This window comes from Alosa alosa, chromosome 10 (assembly GCF_017589495.1).
Source record: "Alosa alosa isolate M-15738 ecotype Scorff River chromosome 10, AALO_Geno_1.1, whole genome shotgun sequence".
NCBI classification, from domain to species: domain Eukaryota; kingdom Metazoa; phylum Chordata; class Actinopteri; order Clupeiformes; family Clupeidae; genus Alosa; species Alosa alosa.
In genome coordinates, this window is record NC_063198.1 from 11,322,330 (window position 1) to 11,348,061 (window position 25,732).

The 25,732-nt window shown below is 48.2% G+C and overlaps 1 protein-coding gene across 3 annotated transcripts in view; it reads left to right on the plus strand.

Moving 5' to 3' along the window:
• The window catches only part of arhgap46a (Rho GTPase activating protein 46a), a 42,542-nt gene that overhangs the window by 905 nt on the left and 15,905 nt on the right, over nt 1–25,732 (plus strand). For 2 of the 3 annotated variants that reach the window (XM_048254852.1, XM_048254851.1), the window contains exon 2: nt 13,487–14,029. In XM_048254852.1, coding sequence (XP_048110809.1) covers nt 13,487–14,029 — 543 coding nt within the window. Of the gene's footprint in view, nt 1–13,486; nt 14,030–25,349; nt 25,507–25,732 lie in introns of those variants that run through there. The other variant, XM_048254853.1, reaches the window with a different exon arrangement.

Genomic DNA, 25,732 nt, shown 5'->3' on the forward strand with positions numbered 1-25,732 from the left:
TCGAATGTTGAACCTTGGCTTGGGTTAACTGTAACGTAGGCCTAGCCTACTATTACTAGATCTAACTAGTATGTCTTGGTAGAGTTAATAACCTGATGTTGGTTTGATTGTTTGAATGCTTTACTTTAACTTACAGTCCCCTGCGACATCAAATTGCCAGTTGTCCAGGAGTTAAGGTTTGGTTGAATTCTGTGCGGTATAGGGATGATAAACTTAGCTTAACGTTACAGTATCACCAGCGCCTTTGCATTGGGCCATAGACTACTGCGTATTTCGAACGAACCACCAGAGCTTCTGAGCTTCCAACACAAGAGGCCATTATTTGCATCCTGGGAAATATTAGTTAGGTTGTGGGGTTGCGTTTAATTACTAGCTTCCTCTCAGGCTCCCTTGAACTGATTCGCGAGGTCTTTGTTGTGGTTCACAGAGTTGTAACATGAGTGAGAAACAAATGTTCCATTTGTTGAGCCCACTATACGAAGAGCCTTGACCAGAGCCCTATATTAAGTCAACTTATTGGGTTCCTCTGGAAATTCTACAGTCAAATGTCATCAAGGTTTAGAGCAAAGTTTTGTCCTATCTTGCTGTAGTGGTATCTGGTATCTGCACAGTACAGTCCAATCCTTAGTCTGCATATTAAGAACAACATGATGTGGTCACTTTAACAAATCCTTCTCTCCAGTGTGGTTCTGTTTGACCTCAGATTGAATACCTGTACTAATGCTGTGGTATCTATGACCAGTTGGTGCTATGAAGTGACAGGATTTGACAGCGTAGTGGACTCTGAGTGGAACTGAGATGAAATTTGAAGGAGCTCCATTCAGAGGCTCATTAAATTAGAGGAGCTAAATAAACCACAGATACAATGATGGGTGGGAAGTGAATTAGTGCTTTTTACCCAAAGTGTACCCTGCTGGCTAAGAATAGTTGTGAACAACAAGTTCCTTTTAGTAAAGTGTGTTCACATGAGGCACTCTAAGTTAGGGGACTTAATAAGCTCACTTGCACTTTTTTTTATCAGACATTGCACATTGCAGTATGGTTGGGACAGGAGCCTTTGCTCAGAACTTGACATAGGATGTTTTCCCCCTTGTTTACATGGTTGCTTGTTGCACAATAGCTCGCTCACAAAAGGGCTACTCTGTTGATTTTGCTACCTTGGATCTAGTGTGTGTGTGTGTGTGTGTGTGTGTGTGTGTGTGTGTGTGTGTGTGTGTGTGTGTGTGTGTGTGTGTGTGTGTGAACAACTGAGTGAGAGAGAGAGGGCCCTTTGAGGGCAAATGTGACAAAGGCTAGAAGTCAGACAAATGCTTTGAGGATGGCTGTGTTTGATGGGCCTTTAGTGATGTCCTTTCATGTCTCGTTGGGTTTGTGGTGCAAAAAGTTCTCTGTTGTGTCGAGGGCAAGAGGGGGGGCGGGTGGCCTCCAGTGAATAGTGCATCTGAGCGAGCAGAGCAGTACCAGTGGTCTTTTCACACGACTTAAAGACTTGGATTCCGGATTCACACATTTGTCGCTTGCCGCTCGGCGCTTCCTTTCTGTGTCTCATATTTGTTCTGTCTTTGTCTCTACCGTTTCCTCTGCGTTGTACCAGATGTGTGGAGTTAGGCTGAGCTCTTACGCCTTCAGGTGGTGTGTGTGTCTGTGTCCAACCTGCTTTGATGATTAGGTTGCATGATTTTGTTTTGCATGCAACTGAGTCACGCTGATTCTGAGTCACTCTGACTCTCTCTGGCGCCCGTTTCTCTTTCTGCCACCTCCCTTCACTACCCTCCCCAACAACCCCACAAAGTTACCACTCTTATCACAACCCCCCACTCAGGTCTGTGTGTTTCAGTAACACGCTAAAGGATCGTATCCACTTGAAATGCAAGGAGGATATAGATTATTTGTATCCATGCTTAGCGCGTAGTGAGCTTAGGTCTGACAGTGGCCTGTTGTCGTTCCACCTCCCCCAACTCAACCCGGCCTTCCCATCCTCCAGTGCAGGACATTGGGGGTAATGCCTAAATCTGCCCCCACACCCTTGGCCCCCCTGAAGGAAGCCATTATCTCTATCCCGTCTCGCACTTAGACCTCCCCTAAGCCTCTTGTGAACACCAACAACATCCGTCACTCCGCAGGCAGTTTGCACCCATCACCATGGCGAACGCTCAGACATCCTGGGTCTCCGAGGGTCGTGTGGATGACCTCTGACCTCCCAGGTCTTTACCCTGAAATGCAAACCAGCGATCTGTAGCCTCGGGGTGATTTTAGTCACACCACTACTGCCACACAGGATATCTGCCAGGTAGATGAAGTGAGAATCCTGTCTGCCTGGGCTGGGAGAAGCTGTGAAGCAGGCAAGGGCCAGAGCTTGGTACTTAGGTACTGCTTTAACCTTTTTGCAACTTGCCTAGGAACAGATGGTGAGGGATCACATTCTTTCCATGTCCTTGACCCACATGATGATGATGAATAACGTTTTGCAAATCTAGCCTAAACGTTTGGTTAATCTGCACTTGTTTGATCCAGTCAGTCAAATTGCACAAGGCCAGGAGTGTCAGCGGTAATCACTTTATGATGGTTGTGTTTGTATTATTGACGTTCATCCATGAAAGAGGCTCATTGTTGCAAACACTGACAGCTGGTGTACCGGATGAAGGCTCTTGAGCTCTGTATGGATGAAATGTGAGGAGGATCCCGCGTTCACTCTTCCCGCCCTTCTGTCCCCTCAATCTTCCCTCCAACTCCCTCTCTATCTCTCCATACTGTCTGTCATTCTTTCTGTCTTGCACACATGTTCCCTCATGTCCACTAACCCTGACCCGACAATGTGCCGTTTGTCCCAGTTTTGGGGGTGGCAGTAGGGAGGAGTGTGTTTTATGTGCCGCGAGCGGGGGCGGCGGTGTGGCTGTTGCTCAACAGAAAGGACGATTTATTGTTGTTTTTTAGAACAGTTGTTGTCCTGAGTTTTCAGCAGCACGCGCACGCACACAAACACAAACACACACACACACAAACACACACGCATGCACTTTGCACTCTGCAACCACAGTGGGGGCTGTGTGTGGAAGTTTCCAGAAAGGCCGAATAGCCGCCGCTGCTGTCGGGACGGACAGAGGAAGAGCACCCGTGTTGGGGCAGCAGAGACAATGGCCTCCATACAGTAGCTGAGACAGCAATCCCCAATGAGGTCAACTGGTTTTATATAGAGAGAGTTGGTGGCTCACAGAGGGAAATGGGGTGGGGTCGAGGGTGTGTGTGTGTGTGGAGGGAGGGAGGGAGGGAGGGGGAGTTCGCAGCATGGGGGGTTGGGGGGTAGTCTGAGTCCTGTTTTCTCTTTATGTCTCACTCCTTCATCTCTCTCTCATTTTCTCTGTCCCTTGTACAGCCACTCCTGAAACACACTCACGCTCCCCAACCCTAGTGGACGCCATGCCACTGTCCTACCACAGACACCCCTCATCTGGTCGCAGGTCCTGTGGGGTGCTGTGATTGGTTGGCCGGGCCCTGAGAGAGTGAGAACTGTGTTGAGGGGGTTTGTTCCGGATGAATGGAGTCTGATGGTAGAGCTGACAATGGGCCCTATTGTTCAGATCCACCACCCATTAGCACAGGGGGCTATGAGCACACATTGTAATGCATATGATCACAAAGTTCTCATAGTTCTTCTTTTTTTGTGTGTTGGCGGGGGCGGGGGGGTCGGTCTTCATCAGAGCAGAACTCAATGAAGTTATGTAAGATGATTCCCCAAGGAAGGAACTGAAGGATCATATAGTGTCATCTCTGTTGTGTGATGCATTATTCACACAGTTGTGGTGGACTTTTAGCGAGGGGTATTTTATGGATTTGTGTTCCGGACCAAATCATTTTTTGGCATTGGAGGATAGCATCCTCTGGGAAACCATCAATCAAGTTATTAGGTTTCCGTCTGGATATTTATCTGTTAATCTTTGTGGAAACTTTGGTGTAAGGAGAGGACATTATGCACCTTCATCCATCTATACGATCAGGTTCTCGTTAAAACTGGATTACAGCAGGCTACAGGCTGCTGCTGCTGCGGCTGCTGCAGCCTACTGCTTGGCAGCACTTCACTGTTGGATGCTCTTCAGGGCTTTGCTGCCATATACAGTAGTTGGAGTGTTTCTGTTTCACTCTAGTCTGGGATGTCACCTGTCTGTGTCTGTTGGGGAGCTGAAGCAGGGTGGAGAATTCTGAGCCTTTTCGAACACGGATGGGGGCCTTGGTGTTGCTGTCAATCACTTCTCCCTGGTGCCCTGGTGCTCTTTCGTACGGCCTCTTTCCTCTCCCTGCTCTCTCTTATTCTCTTTCAACTCCTCCGCCCCTCATGCCCTTTGCTCGCTTTCGTCTCTCTTGAACGCATTTCCGCTCTTTCAGGGCTGCCTTGTACACAACAGCACTCTCTCGTCTTGCATTGTTTCTCTCTTTGTCCTCTCCTCTCTCTCTCTCTCTCTCTCTCGGTTCCTCTCTGTAGTCCCTCATGTTGGTGCGTTTCCTTTTTCCTGGCGCTCGGCCACTTCCCAGCGTCGTCCCCGTGCCTGATCTGTGAAGACAAGGCCAGCTCCATCATTCCTGGCATGTTCTCCCCTCCTGAAAAAAGGAGAACAGAATACAGTGTTGGCTCGCACTTCTGCTGGAGAAAGCGGGACATGTCCAACAGGCACCAGCAGCTGCAAGTGTCTCCAATAAACCCCCATTTTACACACACACACACACACACACACACACACACACACACACACACACACACACACACACACATACACACATACACACACACACACACATACACACACACACACACACACACACACACACACACATACACACACACTCACACCACCCTGGCCCACCCCCACACACCACCACTCTGCCTTCCCTCGCTGACCCAAAGGAAGGTGGGAATCCCTTGTGAATGTCCGAGCACTTCTGTGCCAGTTCCTCTGACTTACAAAGCATGTGCCCTCCTCCCCAATGAGGCTAACCTTGCTTACATCCACTAACCTTTCCCTAATGCCCAAATGCCTCTGTCAGAGACACCAACGTTCCATGGGTATTTAGAACAGCCCCTAGGGTCAGGGACGGTGTTTATCTGGGCTTGCGTGTTCCCTACCAGCCCTAACACTGCAGCGTTCCCAAGGTTACAATCTATTTGGGAAAGCAGGTGAGCAGCTGCCCATTCAAACGGAACAATTGAGACTTCCAGCAGCCCCTAGCTGGGCCGTGAGTTAGATTGGATTAGGCCTCGCTGTTGTCCAGTTGTTGTCTTGTCCTTGTTGTAGTTTGGCCATGTATTTTTAGCATTTGGCTTAGTCATATCCTGCTGTAGAAAAAAACATGGCTCTTCTATTCATATTGCAAATATGGCTCATATTTTTTGCATGCATATTGATAATGTGTCTTGCATGAAAACATGAAAAAGACAAAGTTGCATGTTGCATGCGGCAACTGCCATTAGTATTCCCAGAGAGTTGAAAGCAATGACCTCAGCTTTACTTATATCTTATTACACTGGTTTAGGCACTGGAGGCACAGCCTTTCACATCGGCCTTGCCTTCCTGTTGTCACCACCTAAGCCCAGGATCTCAGGCAGGCTGATTGTTGGACATACTTTAGCTAATTGGCCATCTATCTCTGTACCCGCTGACGTGCAACAGGTGTTGCCTGATTTGCTCAAGCCGGTGCTGCACTGAACACAAAGAATCCCAAACCGAGGTTCACCCATCCTGATAGCCACCCCAGCCCAGGGTGAGGGTGTCGAGCTAAATTAAACCGGCTGTATTTACAGACTCCTCCTCCAGCTTCTCCTTGCCTCGCGTGGGCTAGCTGGACAGGTAATTGAACCCTACAAACAAACAGGGGAACCTGTGTGGTATTATCTTGATGGTCTGTTTGGCAAAGAATGGTAGATCCTATTCTGCTGGTGGACATTCTGGATAAGCAGGCTCATGCAGGGTCTCAGGTGTTTATGCAAAGCCTCTCACACACACAAGTACGAAGTATGCACACATACACACACACACACACAAGCACACACACAAACAAATGCAGTATAGGCTGCAAGTTACCGTATGTCACAGATGGCTGTGTGTGCGTGCGTGTGTGTGCGTGTATGTGTAACCTCCTCTCCCTGGTATTGTAAGAATGACAGGAGAGGCTGTGCACAATAGAGCTATAGAATTCCTGTGACAGGTGCAGCCGGCAGTTTGTTTTCTGTCCAAACGAGCTGCCACTGTGCTCTCCTCTGGCCCCCAACCCCAATTTCATTTGGTCACAATGTGTGTGTGTGTGTGTGTGTGTGTGTGTGTGTGTGTTTGTGCGTGCATGCACGTATGCACACTTGTTTGTGTTTCTGTGTTAGATGGCATTTTCTTATTTTGACTTGATTTGTTTGGTTGGTTGATGTGTCGGGACCTGTTGCTACTGCCAGAGTGCTTTTCCTTTTTCAGAAAGCCCATTCACACTTGCAGTAGCTCGAGAGGCACAGCGGTTGCTTGTGAGGGGGTAGAGTTGCAGGGGCTGGACGTGTTAAAGTCAACAGACGCAGCTATTTTCAGGTAGGCATTTCCTGGGGCCCACACCTATGGACGGTTGCTCGGTCGCACGCCTCTTTAACCTCCTCTGGCTAGGTGCTCACAGGAAGGATATCACTCCTTTGAATTACATTTTTATTTTTGACGTCTAATTCCAGAATTTCGTGGAGAATGGGTTTTTTTGTCTCTCAGGGCCCGGGCAGGAAATAGCAGGTCTGTAAATATGTAGCCGCAGCGTTTGGCCTGCAGACTGCACACACACTAGGTTAGCTGGATGAATGGCCGCCCCTGTTTTTTGAAACACTGCCTTGCCGTCGTTCTCAAGGGATGTGGGGTCAAGCGCCTGTCTCAGAATAGCTCCTCGGCGGGCCAGTTTCCAGCCATACCCGTATGGCCCGCACAGGAGAACCATGGAGGAACGAAGCATAGGAGTTGGCTCGGGGCAACATGAGCCACTGCTTTCCAGTTTGGTGCACTTTGTGTGGACTCACCATTGTCCTGTTCAAGTGTTTAGCATTGCGGCTGTCATAAGATGAAGTTGGAATGTTCTCACACTGCTTTCTCTAGTTACCAGGTGTCAGTCCAAGTATCACTTCCTGCTACTTTGTTCTTTTTGGGGGGGTTCAAGATCAGAATAAAAACAAAAATAGTCTCATATCAGGCCTGACAGATGGAATATTCTGAAACTGATTTGGCTGTTAGTCAAAGTTCTGTCCAAGCAGGCACATCTAAAATGAAAATGAATGAAGTCAGGCTTTGGCCTCATTTTCAAAGAAAGCCATCCAGCACTGTTGCCTTTCTACTGGGAAGCATGCCACTGGGGGTTATTTTTGAGACAATAGTTTATCACAACACCCGAGTTGTTTTTGCTGCTGTGAAGGTCTGAATTGAATGGGAGGTTATTATTAGACGCCTGTTTGAGTTTGCTGTGGACATAATGAAGGATTTCTTCATCAGTGTGACCCACAAAGCTCAAGGAAGCAGCGCTGTGTGAGGGTGTTTTGTATATTTATTGTGTGTTTGTCTTCATATGCACGTTGTCTACATGCGTGTTTGTGGTCTCTTGGGACTCAGTTTAGCCTGCCCCTCTGTCGTGTGCTATCCATTTTCAGAGGTGTTATTCCAGTTAATATAATGTATTTTCTTCTTCGCCGCTGGAATAATTTTCAGGTTGAGAAAATATCTTGCCTGCCCCCGAGACGTTCCACAAAAGCCCCTTTGTGCCCATGAAGAAAGCAAAGCATGGGTGCTGAGAATAAACACACAATACCATCATTTTCACCATTTTTGTTTTATTGCTGTAATTTCTACCAGATGGCATGCCGCTCTCGTAGGGCAGAAGAATCCGACACTTTGAGCCCTCATGTGAGCCCAGAGAAGTGAGCGAGTGCCTTTATAAGGGCAGCGGCGGTTGCGGATTTGAACCCTGGCCCGCCACTTCGCAGCCTTGCGCTTGCCTTGCGTGCACATTTGCACGAGACGTTTGGATGAGAAGATTCTGACGGGCTGAAGTGTACGTTGGTGAGCGCAGCACTATCGCCTCCCACGGTGAACCACTCAGTCGTTTATTTACTAAAAAAACGACCACGGGGAACTCGTTATCTCCCTAGCCCGTGTTGCGTAACATGCCAAAGCTCTCATCTCGCCAGACAAGCTAAGCCCCGTGATTGACACACTTAAGAGGAGCACCAAAGAGGATTTAAGCTGCGCTGTTAAGGAGACAAATGGGAGCATAGTAGTGAGATAAGGGGCCTATCGTCCTAACCAGCACTTAGAAGAAAATCCCCAGCCTTCCTGCCTGTCAGTTTCCATCAATGCGATGCTGGCCCAGTCGCTAGCAGTCGTAATTGCTGTATATTTACCCCGGACGAAGCCCTAAACACTGGGTTTCTCGGATGTTTAGGTACCTGTTGAAGTAAGACGAGCCCTTGCCAGCCAGCTGACCTTCACCCTTCTCCGTTATTTATGATTGTGTTCACATACCAGGAGACATTCTACACGTGTGTTGAGCGTGTTGAGTGTGTCGGGGTGGGGGGTGGGTGGCGAAGAAACAGCGGAAAAAAAAAAAAGAGGGGAGGAAATTTGTTTTTATGATGGTGTAATGCCAAACATATGACCCTGGCAGACTGGAATCCACCGTGAAGCATGCCGTGGCTGAAACCGTAGCCTCCCTCGGGATTTCACAAGTACTGAGAAAAGAGTGGGTGGGGCTGGGGGATGTGTGCCTGGAGATGGGGTTGGGGGGTCACTGTGACACAAATGCCTTTAGTTACTGATGCTCTTAAATTTTGCCCCTTGGTCAGCCACCCCTCTGTAAAACACTTGATCGATTGCCACGTAGCCTGGCTCCCCTTTAGCGTGCTGCAGCACCCATGGAACACACAGCTGGGGAGCTTCTTTTGTGAGTTGGAGGGAGTCATCATAAAACCTGACCCTCGCCACCCCCTCAAAACTATTATCCTTTCCTTTCCTGGTACTTGTTCACACACACACACACACACACACACACACACACACACACACACACACACACACACACACACACACACACACACACACACACACACACAGAGGCTTCTTTATCCACGCAGAAGACTTCATCATCAACACCACACAGCAGCAAAGTGTGGGCCTGTCTGGCCAGATAAGGCCGAAAGTGGTTAGCGGTGTTAATTATGGTGAAGTGGACTGTTTGTTGGTGTCGAGTCCAGATGGTGCGGCCCGCCCCGAGCTGCCGAGGGCCGCTGAGAGAGCGACCGCAAGAAGCCCAGTTTAACACTGCCAGATCCACTTGGCACTGTGAACCCAGACTACCTGCCAACCCTCTTTCTCTCCTTCTCGCGCAGAATGTCTCCATCTCGCCCAGCCAGCCAGCCAGCAGCAGGTAGCCAGCAGGAGGAGGATTCTGTTTGTCAAAGATGGCAGTATTGAATGGCCCTGTAGTTTATGTAAAACATTGACGCTTGGATGTGTCCTATTAATACTGAAATGGCAACAAAATGCTTTATTGCACAACAAGGCAGTTCAGCAGTGACAGAATTTGGAGCTGGCCAGCAGTGTTTGCTGGCTCGGTCCAGGCTGGGGGCAACACAGGGGGCACCGTGGGCAGGGACTGGCCAACAGTGGGGGTACCTTTGGCAGAGCGTCCTCCTGCCAACCGGCTAGTCGCTCTACCTCCGCCTTCTGCTTCTGCTGCTGAAGTGCATATGGAGAGAGCCACCCTGTCGTGGCTTACAAGTTACAACAGTGATGTCATTATTGAAAGGTTTCCTGAGTTACCCTCCGGTTCTCCACCAAATCTGAAAACGTGTCGCGGTGGGATCATGGAGCACTGCTCCTAAGAGCCTTAGTGGCAGTGGTACTCAGTGGTCGGATCTGTGCTAAGCGACTGAGTTGGCATGCCAGCCAGGAGTGGGCTCATCCTGGACACCCTTTTCTCACTCGTTCCCCCCCCCCTCTCTTTCTCTCTATCTCTCCACTCGTCCCACCATGGGCATGCCAGGCACATGGCCACCCCTCAAGGTCAGCTGCTGGTTTCTGGGATCGGGACCAGGCTGGTCACGTTTCACACCCGTGCCCTCGCAGGCAGCTTGGCGGTGGACGCAGCTTGGGTGGGGAGTGGTGGTGGTGGTGGTGGTGGTGGTGGTGGTGGGTGCTAGCAGGTGTGGTGGTTTTGTCTATCTGTCTAGTCAGCTTGCTCATGATATATGGTATGACTCTGATGGGAGGTTTTTGGCATTCTGCGTTGTATCTGAGGGTGTTCGTATCTTGAGTATCGTGAGTGACTCTCCGGTGACTAAGAGTGTTGAATTATGCTGATGCGGGCCCTGCAGCCTGAAGGATCGGGCGGTGTGCGTGTGGATCTGTGTGTCCTCTCCATCTGAGCTGGTGACTAGGTTGTTGGCTACTGCGCTCCTCCCTCATGGCCTGAAATGAGCTCATTTGAAGTAGTGCTGTACTTTGCACTACGAAAACTAGATCATGAAGAAGTGTAGTTTCCTTCTTTGAGGGTACGGTGACCCAAATTAGCCTAGCTCTCATTCTGCCCTCCCGCAGTTTGACACAGCTGGGATCTCTCTGGTTGAGGAAGACGGTGGTTTCTAAAAACATTTTTTCGTCCCAGGCAAGCAACTACAAACAAACTTTCGATGCACCACTGGCAAGCTGGATTGACACATTAAGCAGTTGTAGTTGTCATGTTTTGGTTGGGGAGAGTTGTTCAGAGAGTCCTTCAGGAGTGGCAGCAAAGGAGACTTCAATGAATCTTTTTAATTTTTTACTTTTGCATCCTCAGCTTGAGGAGGAAGTATGAAGGATCTTCGTATAAAGGACAGCCATAATTTTAGGCCGGTGCCCATGGGTGTACCGTAGTTGAGCCCTTTTCATTCTCCTTGTGAGGCTGAGTGCATGAAAAACATTTTTATCTCATCTCTGCGCGGTGTGAGAGCGTGATCGCTGCGGTCCCGGTTTGTGCTCTGGGGGGATGATGAGTACAGAATAACAGGCCCTGTGGATTTGTTTCCTGTTATTGTATCAAATATTTGATTTACGAACATTGGACTCCACCCTGCATTCTGACGGAACGCACACACATACATGATGTACACATACACAAACACACACACATACACACAATCAAGCAAGCCAAATTTTCAGCCTACACTGTCACTGTCAAGTACTGTAAACATACTGTGTTTGTGTATTTGTGTATTTGTGTATTTGTGTATTTGTGTATTTGTGTATTTGTGTATTTGTGTGTGTGTGTGTGTGTGTGTGTGTGTGTGTGTGTGTGTGTGTGTGTGTGTGTGTGTATTTGTGTATTGTTGTGTGTGTGTGTGTGTGTGTGTGTGTATTTGTGTGTGTGTTATGTGTGTATTTGTGTTTTTGTGTGTGTGTGTGTGTGTGTGTGTGTATTTGTGTGTGTGTGTGTGTGTGTGTGTGTGTGTGTGTGTGTGTGTGTTTGTGTGTGTGTGTGTGTGTGTGTGTGTGTGTGTGTGTGTGTGTGTGTGTGTGTGTGTGTGTGTGTGTGTGTGTGTGTGTGTGTGTGTATTTGTGTGTGTGTGTGTGTGTATTTGTGTATTTGTGTGTGTGTGTGTGTGTGTGTGTGTGTGTTGAGCATGCTATGCTCTCTCTCTGTGACATTTCCATGGCCTGTGCTAGTGGGGTCAGGAGTTTTTGCCCTTCCCTCTCTTCATGTCTGTCTCTGTTTCACTCCAACTTTCTCTCTCTGGCTCTGCTGCTCACGCACACGCTGTCTCTCTCACATGCTCAATCTCGACCTCTCACGCTCTCACTCGCTTGCTCTCTCTCTCTCTCACACACACACACACACCAATTCATAACAACAGAATTTATTTTTTTCTGTCTCTCTCTCCCTCTCTTTTGCTGACACACTCTGTGTTTGTTTCACTGATGCTCTCTCTCTCTCTCTCTCACTCTCTCTTATCCTCTCCATCTGTTCCCTTGTACCTCTATACTCTGTGTTTGTTTCACTGATGCTCTCTCTCTCTCTCTCTCTCTCTCTCTCTCTCTTTTCACTCTCTCTTATCCTCTCCATCTGTTCCCTTGTACCTCTATACTTGTTGTGCTGAGGCGGCAGTTAGTCCTTCTCAGCCTCCGGATGGAGCTTCTGTCAGCGGATAGTGATCCTTGGGACTACCGGCTTTAGTGTGTGTGTGTGTGTGTGTGTGTGTTTACATGTGTGTGTTTACTGGCCTGCATGTGAAGATTTGTAGGCCATGTGTTTGCCTAGACACATGCAGAGATGTCCCTGCTCTTGCTGCTCCTCGTCCTGTGCTAGTAACTGGCACTAAGTTTAAGCAAATGCTGACAAAGACACACACACACACACACACACAGACAGAAAGAGAGTAGCATTACGATGGCACAGAGATAATGCCCATAACAAGATATAGGTTGGATCAGAGGCTCAAGGACAACATAATCAAATGTTTAGCATAGTGCATTGAGTTGAGAGCATCACTCCTAATTCAGTTTATTTTCATGTTCAAGTGTTTCATCTAATTCACCCTGATGCAGTTACAGTGCACCAAATCTGATCACATTTCAACATTTGTGTTCGGCTTCAGAAAAAGCAATCAGTATTTCATAGAAATCACCAATTTTATCCTTAAACGGCTGTGACCTTACCCTATCGGTCCTCTCTCTCAGTGTTCACCAGTTTGACCTATCGATGAACCACTGAGTCAATGTGGCTGTGTGTCTAATTAATGGCTGTGTAATTAATGCAGTGCTTGTGTTGGGGATCGAACATTGAGTCCTCATTTCAATGTGCTATTTATGCAGCAGAAGAAATGCTACCACGTGCTTCTTAGGTTTCTTAGAGATGATGAAGTTTCTTTCTGGAAGGCTCCCTCTGTCCTTATCCAAGAAAGAGAAGGCTAATCAGGGGATCAGCACAGTCAGGAGAGGGTTAATGAGATACACTAATATAACAGTGTTTCCCATACATTGACTTATTTGTGGCGGCCCACCTCAATATCAACATTGACCACCACACAATGATTTTTACAGGTTCTACTAAATTGTGCTTAAATCTGGTTAGCATCATAACCACGCTGCGCTAATGTGTTAAAAACTGTTGCATTCAAGTTAATTCTGCAAACCTACCACCACAAATAGAATTCAATTCTGTGGGAAACACTGGATAACCATAGCACTCATAAGATTATTCTGCGGTTTCATGCTAACATGCTTGAGTGCATAGCATGCTATTTTCTTCTGCTGTTGCAGATAGATGCTGATGTTCACATGACTCCTCATTCCAATGTAAACAAACACACGTGAAGAATGTAAATGCAATTACTGCTATCAGACACATGAAAACTCTAACTGTCTTTCATTGTTGTCCTCTCTCTCTCTCTCCCTCTCCATCTCTCTCTCTCCCTCCCTCTCTCCCTCTCCCTCTCTCCCTCTGTTCGTGTCCTCAGCTCTGACTGGGTGGAAATCCTGGAGCCCCGCTCTCGAGAGCACATGTACGTGAACCTGGCCACGGGTGAGTGCGGCTGGGAGCCGCCGACTGGCGCCCCCGTTCGGCAGTCTGACGGCAACCAATGGTGGGAGCTGTTCGACACGCAGAGCAGCCGCTTCTACTACTATAACGCCTCCGACCGCCTGACCGTCTGGCACCGGCCGCAGGGTGCCGACATCGTGCCTCTGTCCCAGCTGCAGGCCATTAAGCGCTGCAGCGAGGTGCAGAGAGGGGGGCCGGTGGGTGCCCTCACAGCCGCCAACGGAGCGGGCGCCGCCAACGGAGGGGGTACGGGGACCAGGGAGAGACTTCAGGCCCAAGGAGGAGGCACCCTGGGCAGCCAGGGGAGACACACCCCGCTGCCTCCTCCGGAGCCCTACCCGAAAGAGGGAGGTGGAGGAGGAGAGGAGGGAGAGAGGGAGAGCAGGAGGAGCAACGAGGGTACAAGTGAAAGGCAGCAGGGGGATGGCAGCACGGAGAGTGATGGCAAAGACAGTTTGAGGTAATTCCACTTTTCCTGTTTCTTTCTCTCTCTCTCTCTCTCTCTCTCTCGCTTTCTCTCTGTCTCACACACTCTCTCTCACTTTCACCATGTTCTGATTGGCAATTTGGACACTTGAGAATCACTCTTAGACTCAGTCCCCATAACCTCTGCCTCCTCATGTCAACCGTAGGTGGTTGCATGTGATGTGGGCCTTTTAAGAGAGTTTTCCACTAATTGACCCATAGGAGTGAGACCAATTAGGAGCTATTTAACACCCCTTGTTCCCCCTCATTCAAAAACAGCTGTGCCACTGGCCTCTCCTCTCCCCTCCTCACCTCTCCTCTCCCCTCCTCACCTCTCCTCTCCCCTCCTCACCTCTCGTCCTTTCCTATCCAACAGCGGCTGCACACACGGTAGATGGTTGTTGTAGAATGGCTGCCAAGTGTGGAGGCCCTGTGTTTTTACATCAATCTGTAATAAAAATACCTGACATCCATGCTTCCCTCTCCTCTGCCACTGCGAAAGAAGCTGTCTCCACACATAGCCCCCAAGCCCAGAGCCCCTTTCAAAGGACCTGGAGCGTGCAGTCTATGTCCAAAGTGTGGTGTGGGGATTCCAGACGCGCCTGCTCCTCTACACTTTACACACACACACACACACCTTCTCTGCTAGCCCCAGCCTAGCCTGGTCCTCAAACTGTGCTGGGTTGTTATTACATTGGCTGGTCTATCCCACACAACCATGCAGTCTCTCTCTCTCTCTCTCACTCTCTCTCTCTTTCTCCCCCTCTCTCCCTGTCTCTCTCTCACTCTCCGTTAAAACAAACTGCTGGCTCCCAGCCGCAGATTAAGGGAGGCCCGTGGGTCACTGTTGGGCAATAGCCAGACCATCGTGGTCTAAACGTGACTTTCTCCTGTGTGTGTGTGTGTGTGTGTGTGTGTGTGTGTGTGTGTGTGTGTGTGTGTGTGTGTGTGTGTGTGTGTGTGTGTGTGTGTGTGTGTGTGTGTGTGTGTGTGTGTGTGTGTGTGTGTGTGTGCGCGCGCGCGTACACGTGTGTGAGTATGTGTGCTTTCTCTCACTGCCTGTCTACCCGAGTTAGGAAGGAGTGTTATATGTTTTTCTCTCGCTCTGTGTCTGTTGGATAGGAGTGTTTTTGAGTTTGAAAAACACATTTGTCCATTTAATCTCTTAGACTCTCTGTTGATTACCAGCCAGGAGTTAAACAGTTTATATCAAAGTTTGTGTGTATTTTTGTCCTTTTTAAATACGAGCGTGGAAGAGTGTGCGCACGTGTGCATGTTTGTGTTTGTGTCCGTGCAAACCGTCTGTTTGCACGTGTGCCGTGCCGCTGAGTTGCAGACATTGAGAGAGAGGCCTGTAGCTGCGGTGTGAGGGTAATGGCAGGAGCCTCCTCTCTGCTCAGCTCCAAACCCCCACATGGACAATCAGCAGTGGTGGCTTTCTCAACACCCCCCTTCTTCCTCTGAGCTGCGCCTGAGGCTGTGGAGTCCTCTGGGCCCCTCTCCCCTCAACCCCCCCTTAATGGCTCTGAAGAGTGTATACATTTATCCTGGGGGCCCTAGACTGGAATATCCTAGAAACACACACTCATAACAGTGTAACAGGAGGGTTGCTATGCTTTCTCTCTTGCATTCTCTCTCTTTCTCCCTCTCTCTCTCGCTCTCCCTCTCCCACTCTCTGCTCTTTAACCTTTTCTCCCGATTACGTAAAACAGACGAGCAGTAGAAACAGTGGCCTCCACCAGGCCTACTCTTCCCTCCTCTCTCTCTCTCTCCCTCTCTCTCTCTCTCTCTCTCTCTCTCTCTCTCTCTCTGTGTGGGGATTCCAGCACTCCTTCCTGAAGTCGCTACAGATGACTCACGTGTTCTGAGGAGGGTCAGCCTGCCGCACTAAACAATGGCCAGCTGTGTGTCCGAGGTCATGGCAGAGGAGGCCCTTGTCCATGCAGAGAGAGTAGGCTACACTGTAGCCTAACATTACCCATGATGCCTCAGCCGCCCCACCCCCCACCAACCCAGTCTGGACTGGTCGTGTTTGACCTTTGCCGAAGATTATATGAATCAGAGGAGGACAAAGAACAAAAAAAATGGGGACAATAGTATGAGTTAAGTGAAGTCAATGAGAAGTTGTTAAGGAGAATAATGGTTTTCTCTGCCGGGATGAAAGTGGAAGCCTTCATGGGTAGCCTAGCCTATACATTTTTGGGATCTTATGATCTCCAGTTAAGATGGAGCCTCTACCACAATAAGTCTTTTTATAGACTCGCCCTTGTTATCTCACGGTCTTCCCCTATGTACCATGGGGTTGGGTTGCGTGTTTCTCTGAGGAATGTTGGCACGCTCGGACATTATTCAATATGGCCGCTTGTTCCTGTTTGAGATGGGTACATTCAACTGTAGATGACCACTTCTGGCTCTTATTTTTCTGACTTCACTAAAAACTGTCCACCCACCTGATGGTAATTTGCTTAAAATACCCCACTACAACGGCTCATCAGTTATGACATTTTTTATTTTTTCGAGACGTTGTCTCATACCTTTGTGTGTGTGTGGGGAGAGAAAAACAGTAGGTCCCATCCCTGGTTTCCTGCGTTTGTTTGTCTAAAAATAACTGCAAGCAGGCGTGGCCAGAGAATATCAGTGCATCCCCGCGCTCCAAACAGCCACCATCTGTGTTATCATATGGCCTGGGAGTGAGATCAGTTTCCTGCCCGCTGCTGGACCTGCGAGTGCTGCTATATCTGCCTCCTCGGCCTAAAGCCCCGGAGAACAGGGGAATCCGAACTTGTTGGGTACCAGTGGGACAGACAGAAAACATTTTACTATTCTACGGTAAACAGTTTTGCCAGTGAGGGGAAATGAGGAAAAGAGGTGTGTGTGTGTGTGCGTGCTTGTGTGCGTACAGTATGTGTGTGCTAGTGTGTGTATGAGGGAGATACTGGGAAGGATCTGAGTGATGAGGTCAAATGGTGTCACTGACCACCGACTGCTTTATAAAGGGATTGTCTTGTTTTCCTCTCCAAATCCAACATCTGCTGTAGAAGATGAGCTGAGGGAGGTGGCTTTCCCATGTGTCTATGTGTGTGTGTGTGTGTGTCTGTCTGTCTGTCTGTGTGGTTTGGGGGTATTATATCTGATGTTTGAATGCGATAACTGTAATCCCATGCATTTGTAAGTATGTTTGAGTTTATAGGAAGAGTGTTTGTTTTTATGTTTCTGTGCGTATGCGGTCCATGACAGCATGTGTCTCTGCCCGTAGGTGTGAATGACACTCCGTGTGTGTGTGTGTGAGAAAATATCACTCCCTGTGTGTGTGTGTGTGTGTTATCTAGCTTTCCGGATTTGCTTTAACCATCCAGTGGCGAAGATGGATTAGTCTGTCCTGCAGTCTCTTTTTCCCTCTCTCTCAGGCGCTAAGGCCACGTGACACTGACTACACCAGTGTAACGTGCATTCTATGTGACCTTAGGCATGACCCAAGGTCTTTTCTCCGGCAGAGTAGAACGGAGAGCACGAGAATATAACTCCACATCATCAGTCACAGGAGAACAACAGAACTGAGATCAGTGACCGTCTCTTCTTTCTCTCTTTCTTTCTCTCTTTCTTTCTCTCTTTCTTTCTCTCTTTCTTTCTCTCTTTCTTTCTCTCTTTCTTTCTCTCTTTCTTTCTCTCTTTCTTTCTCTCTTTCTTTCTCTCTTTCTTTCTCTCTTTCTTTCTCTCTTTCTTTCTCTCTTTCTTTCTCTCTTTCTTTCTCTCTTTCTTTCTCTCTTTCTTTCTCTCTTTCTTTCTCTCTTTCTTTCTCTCTTTCTTTCTCTCTTTCTTTCTCTCTTTCTTTCTCTCTTTCTTTCTCTCTTTCTTTCTCTCTTTCTTTCTCTCTTTCTTTCTCTCTTTCTTTCTCTCTTTCTTTCTCTCTTTCTTTCTCTCTTTCTTTCTCTCTTTCTTTCTCTCTTTCTTTCTCTCTTTCTTTCTCTCTTTCTTTCTCTCTTTCTTTCTCTCTTTCTTTCTCTCTTTCTTTCTCTCTTTCTTTCTCTCTTTCTTTCTCTCTTTCTTTCTCTCTTTCTTTCTCTCTTTCTTTCTCTATCTGTGACTGTCTGTTATCTGTGACAGATGATAGACTTCAATTGGGAATGAGAATTTGCATTGTCATTGTGAGAATCTATACATTTATGTCTTTCATTTTGGAATAATTTAGGAATGGATGTGTCAGCAAGTATTTGTTCAGGGGAATTTTCCATAACGTGATTTTTATTGCATCATCAACACAAAAATCACCCTCACATGTCACGCTCTAAGATATTTGGGGGATTTTTGGACAGGAATTTCTTACTGGCTTAGGGTTACATGACCAAAAAAATCTTACTTTCAGAATCAACCCCCAAAAAGCTAAAAGCAGAAAGCAGAAGCACGTGTAGAACTTTCCTTTCCTTCTCCCATCTCGGGCTCATGAGGCTGTGTGTGGTGTCTTAGCCACTCAAGGAAATGAACCATCCGTGTGGTAAATATTTAAGTCTTAACGAGTTATGTGTTAAAGCAGACAATTTCCCCTCACTGTCTCCTGCCTCAATCTGGAGTGAAAAAGGTTGAGTGTGTTAGACAGTTCAGACAAACACACTGTTTCTTTTTTTTTCTTCTTCTTTTTTTACGTGCGGCTTAATCTTGGAGAGATCGGTGTGTTATAATGAGTCAGTGCCGCATAGCGGGAGGTCGGCGAGTTTTTACCGCTGTCTGCACTTGACTTTAAAAGGTAATCCTCCCAGACCTAAAGAGAGACGGGCCTCCCTCTCCACCCACCCGGCTCACCATGAATCTGTGCTTTGCGGGGCCCGTTGACGAGCCACTCTGATGTATGGTCGTATGTCCTCTTCCTCCCCCCTGCTCTTCTCGTCTTCGTCGCGCTCTGTCGCTCTGTGACGTCCTGTCTATTCCGGAGAGCTATATTTTCACTGGACCCTGGTGCCGTCTCTTTTGGAGTCCACAGAAAACTGGATTAGTGGCCTAGTAGAGGTTTTTTTTATATGTGAAAGTGGAGCAGTAAAACTGCCCTCTTTTGTTTTATTTTAGCCTCGCCGTTAGTGTTGCCGAAAATACCCAGAGAATAGATGCTGCGGTCTCTCTTTATCACTCTCTCTCTCTCCTTTCTCTCTTTCTTTCTCTCTTTCTTTCTCTCTTTCACTCTCTCTCTTACTTTCTGCTTTTGTCTCACGCTCATCTCTCTCTCTCTGTCCCTTCAAAGACACCCTGTAGATGTGAAAGGCTCTCTGGAGAGTCAGGCCACATGAGGAAGTGCTGCCAATGTGCTCTGGTCCTGACCAGCCCTGCGTATGACCTCTTGAGTCCACATCTCTCTGAAGCCGCGCTGGCATTCAGAGGTAGCAGTGTGTGTGTGTGTGTCAGTGTAATCCTGCGACCTTCGAGATCTTTGCGCAAATTGACGGACTGCTTCATCCAGGTGTGAGGATATATAGGAAATGGCAAATCGTCTGACCTTGTCTGCAGACGTGGAAAAGGGAAAGATCTGTAACTTAAAGTGGCTCTCTGTACCCATTTTCTTACATGGAAAATCTTGGGTACCACATGTTCTCAACTCAACGTCTTTGTGTGTGTGTGTGTGTGCGCATGCATATGTGTGTGCTCGGGTGCTTGGAAAGGATGTGGTTTTTACGACGGTAAGGCGAGCCATACATTCTCCCTGCATCTCATTTCACATGAAATGAACAGATGTAGCGCTCAGATTCCAGAGGCGTCTCCGCCGCCATCTGCCCCCTCGCTCCACTCCCTTTTCTCACCCTGCTCTCCTCCGCCGTCCTGCTGCGATCCCACGCGGACAGAGAAGGGGGACCGGGGCGCAGCCGCCAGCCCCAACCCAGACCCCTGAGCTCTCGGCTGGGGTGTGGAGACGGGGAGTGTGGCCTCTTGCATGCGTGGTATGCGCAGCAGCCAGACTCGGTGGCTCACAGGAGAAGTGCTATCAGCTGTTGCCGTGGGACAGCTGCCTCTGTGCTACTCAGGACTACCACCTTCACGGCTATTTATTACCAGTGGGCTCTAGAGGGAGAGCAGCTCTCTGGCTGTTATGGATATTTTCACTGTACGTTTGAGGGCAAACTCAGGCTGCTGTGCATCAAAGGAACTACCTTCTGACTACCTTAATACAAGCTGAGACGGAGTGGGTGTGGCGTGGTGGCACATCTGATGTCTTGCCATCCTCTCTCTTCTTTCTTTCTTTCTTTCTTTCTTTCTTTCTTTCTTTCTTCCTTTCATCCTTCTCCTCTTCACAACCGCTGGCGTGTTTGTTTTGCCCTTACACAGATTGTTAATTATCGGGATTCACGGCACAACGTCCGCTCTATAGAATCCTCTCTTCCTGTTTCCTGTCCTGGGGGGTAATAATAGTGCGTTTTCTGGAGTCGCTTCCTCTCCTCTCCTGCGCCGCGGGCCCATCCCGTCACGGTGACTCAGCCTTCTGCCTTCTCTGTTTTTTTTTTTTCTCTTTTTTTTCTTTCTAACGGTCATCTCAGAAAGTGAGGGGAACTGTGAGAAGGCGACGAAAGCGTCTCCCCCGAACTCCACCGCTAATCTATCACAATAACAGCAGCAGCTGGGTGGAGAGGGCTCGGCTCTCGGCTCGGTTGAGCCCCAGCCGCTCCTCTTCTCTTGCACCAGCGCGGGCCATGCGAGGAGACATGGCTGAGACCGTAAAGTGAGAAACCGCCCAACCAAACACCCAACCACCTACCCACCCACCCACCCTGCCTGGCTGGCCCCCGAGACAAATTGGAACTCCCTGACAGCTAACTTGATTTTCTCCCAAGCCCAATCAAATTAACTAGAAAGGCTCCAGAGGGTCCTAACTTTGTTTTAAAGCATTCCATCTCCCAATGCATGGCCGAGAGGAACTTGAGGAATGTGTGTCCGTGTTTGTGGATATGGGAATATGTGCTGAATATGTGCTGTGTGTGTGTGTGTGTGTGTGTGTGTGTGTGTGTGTGTGTGTGTGTGTGTGTGAGAGAGTGAGAGTTTAAACACACCCGCTGATACTGTAGCTTTGTTTGTATGGGTTAGCTGCTAGTGTACTTGAAGAGACTTGTGCGTGGTTAATCTTCCATAAGAATCTACAATCTTACAATTGGATATCTGTGTTGAGATCCCAGCCCAGTGTGGGATGGAAGACAAGGCAAAATCATGTCTCCATCTGCTCACACCACAATCCCAGCCTGAACCTGATATTGGTCTTAACAAAACTCTGCCTCACTGCAACAGAGGAGCCTCAGAAGAGCCTCACACACACACACACACATACACACACACACACACATTACATGCAAACACACCCTCCTCAGGCCCCCTTGAATGATCTAAGTGAGGAATGCTGCTGCTGGTGCTGCTGCCTCTAATACCCTCCTGAGCCACTCTCCCATGACTAATCCTCCTACACCTCCCCTCTCTTCTGTCTTTCTTTCTTTTTTTCTCTCCTCAATCCCAACATCTCTTCTCCCACTTCTTTCAGTCTGTCTGCTTGCTAGCATCTCTTTCTTTCACCCCCCACACACACACACAACCCCCCCCACACACACACACACACACACACACACACACACACAACAAGCACTCTGTTTTTCTCCCTCCCTCGCTCCCTCCCTTCCTCTAGTCTCTTTACACTCTTCATCTGAATCTCTTGTGGCAGCACCTCTCCCACATTAGAGTGTTGTGTTTGACTGGTGGCCTGTACAGAAGCAAGCACAGAGCCTGAGAGAGAGAAAGAGAGAGAGAAAGAGAGAGAGGGAGCGAGTGATTCTGAAGTTTCGTAACCTTGTTCAGCCAGTTTCCCAGAAGCGTCCATTGGACAGATCCAGTTGCACGGGTTCAGAGTCCTGTGCGCTTCACGCAGATCTGTTGTGTGTGTGTAGCACAAACAGGGTGTTGGAGCCAGGGTTGACTGGCCACAGACATGGTAGATTTGTAGCTGTCTAGAGTCTGGAGGGGAGACCATGTGACTGAAGGTGTGTGTGTGTGTGTGTGTGTGTGTGTGTGTGTGTGTGTGTGTGTGTGTGTGTGTGTGTGTGTGTGTGTGCTTTGTTTACAGTAGAGTGGTAATGTATAGGGCAGAAAGCGTTTGTCTCTTCACACGCGAGACCCCCCAAGGTTGAAGGTGCTGATTGGTAGCTCTGTATTGGTATTTCCTGTTGTTGCCACACAGAGATGCCCTTTGAACTCTATGCATGGGGGCCCCCCCTACACACAGACACCAGGAAGTGGTGAATTGCCCCGCTGTCGTAAAGCCATGGTGTTGGTTGTTTAATTAGATTGGTTTGTCTTCTGTAGCCGGAATTATGCACTGTTGTTCCCTTTAGGAATGTGTGTTTCTGTGTGTTTGTGTCTGCTTGAAAGTGTGTCCACATGTATGCTTTGTATAGTGTGGGTGTGTGCGTGCGCTGTAGTAGATAGATAGATAGATAGATAGATACTTTATTGATCCCCAGGGGAAATTCAAGTATGTGTTCTCTGTGCGTGTGTGTGTTGTGTGGTATTTATGGTTTGTTTGTCTCTATCTCTGTTTGTTAATCATCTCTCCCAGGGGGTTTTAAACATGGCCTTTAGATAGACCTTGGATTGTTTAGTCTCGGTGAATCTATATTGAGATCCCAACTCACCCATGAACATGTATTGTGGTGCATCGTGTGATTGAGTTTGAAAAAGTGCTTTAGCGTCCCAGATTGACTCTCTCACCCAGCGCTGCTCCATTGATCAGACACACACACACACATCACATACACACACACACACACACACAAATGTACACACACACACACACACAAAAGCATTGAACACACACACACACACACACACACACACACACACACACACACACACACACACACACACACGTGTACACACACACAAAAGCATTGAACACACACACACATACCATTGATCACATACACACACACACACACACACACACGTACATATCTAGAAAGAGTTTCTCTGTCTTTAGTATCTGTTGCCGCAGCAACATAAGCACACAAGCAAACGAGGGCCTCTATTTCACTTTTCCATGAGAACTCTGTAGAATAGAACACTCGTCCTCCTGCCTTCCCGCCTCCCCGTCCTCTCAGCATGGCCTCTCAGCACGGCTGTTCCAATCACTCCTGACAGAGTACATAGACCCTTTCTGTCCCATCACTCACATCTCGTCCTGCTCTCTTCCTTACAGCTGTGTCTTGTCCTCCACTCTTGAAGAACACAGACTCTCTCTCTCTCTCTCTCTCTCTCTCTCTCTGCCTACCTACCTCCATTCTTCATTCACAGCTGTGACTTCACTCCTGAGGAAGACGTTCATCTGGTGTTTGACTTCACACAAGAGTGGCAGCAGTTGTACTTGCGTTCACTCATGCACTCACACATACACTCACTCACTCACTCACTCACACACACACTCACTCACACACTTACACACACACAGAGATTTTATGTATGCCTTTCTTACTCTTTCTTGGCCCTGAATTACAAGTGCGTAAAGACTTCTGAACACTGCCAGTGCTACCAAGTCATCCAAACACCTTATGCCAGAGATGGGCAAACTATCGGAACTCCCCCTATTACCGTCGGTTCCGTATTTCCACCGTCTTGAGTGTATGTGTCACTTAATATCCATTTCTATACAAACCAAGACGGCGGATTCCTAAAGAAACGCAAGCACCCACACCATTGGTGTATCTAAATTAGCTATGTACCAAAAATGACATTTTACCGTGACTCGAAGAGCTGTAAACAGTGTTGTAAGGCTGCGTGTACACATCCGCTTGGAGCTCCAGTGGAATTTTAATTTCATGACGAGAATTCTCGGTCTAACCGTTCATATGAGCGGTTGAAACGGCGTAAATAGGCAACCATCAGGCCAGCACTATAACTCCGAGCATGGTAAACAAAATCGGATATTACAGGCAGTAAATGCTCCTTTTAAGAACCAAAACAGATTTTGTTCAAATCTACACACCTATGGCTACTGAAAATGTAAGGTTCATTTAGCAAATGTTATTTTGAAGTGTTAAATAACATCGTTGTTTTAGAATTTCCGAACAAAAGTGGTGATAATTGGGGGTGTTACGATGCGGCCCACGGGCCGGATCCGGCCCACCGCACACTTTAATCTGGCCTGCCGAGCATTTCATTAGGTTATCATAGGCTGCTCACTCAAAACGCAATGGGGCCCTTGAGCCAAAAAGTTTGCCCACCACTGCCTTATGCTCTTTCCTCTCCTCTCCTCTCCTTCCTACCCCTCTCCTTTCCTCTCTCCTCTGAACCTCTCTCCTGTCCTCTCCACCCGACCTCTCCCCTCCCCTCCCCACCCCCCTCTCTCCTCTCCTCTTCTCTACTCCCCCACCCCACCTCTCTCCTCTCCCCTCCCCACCCCACCCCACCTCTCTCCTCTCCTCTTCTCTGGCTGTCCGTGTGGGCCAGTGTGACGAGAGGCTCGCCACCATGAGAGAGCGGAGCGGAGCAAAGTGGCACGGCACAGCGGTCACTTGGGCCGGTGCCATGTGGCCAGATGCCAGAGACTCACTGCTGTTGCTGCGCTGTTCCGCAGCTGTGTTTGAAGGCGCGCTCTTGTGTGTCTGCACAAGTGCTTAACACGCTTGTTTACTTTCAAATCAGCGAGAAAGAGAGTGTGAGAGAGTGTGAGAGAGAGAGAGAGAGAGAGAGAGAGAGAGAGAGAGAGAGAGAGAGAGAGAGAGAGAGAGAGAGAGAGAGCGAGAGCGAGCGAGAGAGCGGAGCTGGAGATGGAGAGAGCGATAGAGGAGCGATAGAGAATGTGCTCCTGGCACGGAGGAGAGGAAGCACACACACTGTAGACGTTTATGGGCCTGAAAGGGGCAGGGGGAGAGAGGTGTGTGTGTGGGAGGGGGTGGAGTGGAGGTGTTATTGTTCTAGGCTACAATTTGTTTGTGTAGGAATGGCGAGTGTTGAGAAACTCTTTGTTGTTACACTGTTTTTTTTTTCCATACTTCATTCACACCTTCTGTCTGCTTGGCCTAAAGATCTCAACTGTGTTGCCATGGTGTGTGGATGTCCTGTCTGAGTGAGTAACTACATCAGTGTGTGTTTTTGTGCCCTTGTGTGTGTGTGTGTGTGTGTGTGTGTGTGTGTGTGTGTGTGTTTGTTTGTGAGATGGTCATTTGGGTGTAATGGAAAGGACACCCATCAGTGAGATGATGACTCATAGATGAAATCCCCCCCTCACACACACATACACACACACCGCAGTCTTGTGCACATGACACCAGAGCTGCATTGTTTCTGTTTCTAAAGGCAGAAGTTTGATTTGGAACTGCTGGGGGCTTTTCTGCTCTTAATGACTTTATGGGCTGTGCTCAGAGGGAACGGCTTAAAGGGAGAGGTTTTTGAAGTCTGTGCACTTACTTATTGCCTCAGTTTATCAGAAGTGAAGAGTGCTCAACGTTCAACCTGTTCACGGTAATTATCAAGACTATTTACTTATACCTGTTGGGCAACTTTTATGACTTGCTTGTCACATTTAGACAAGGAATAAATGTCATTTTTTATATTCTCTACCGTTCGATTTTATATATTTTATTCTCTATTGGTTTTGTTAAATTGATTTTAACCAGAGCACAGTATTGGATAGAGTCATTGAAGTGTTGGAACGTTGGGATTGAAAGTGACAGAGGCTGAGGTTGGA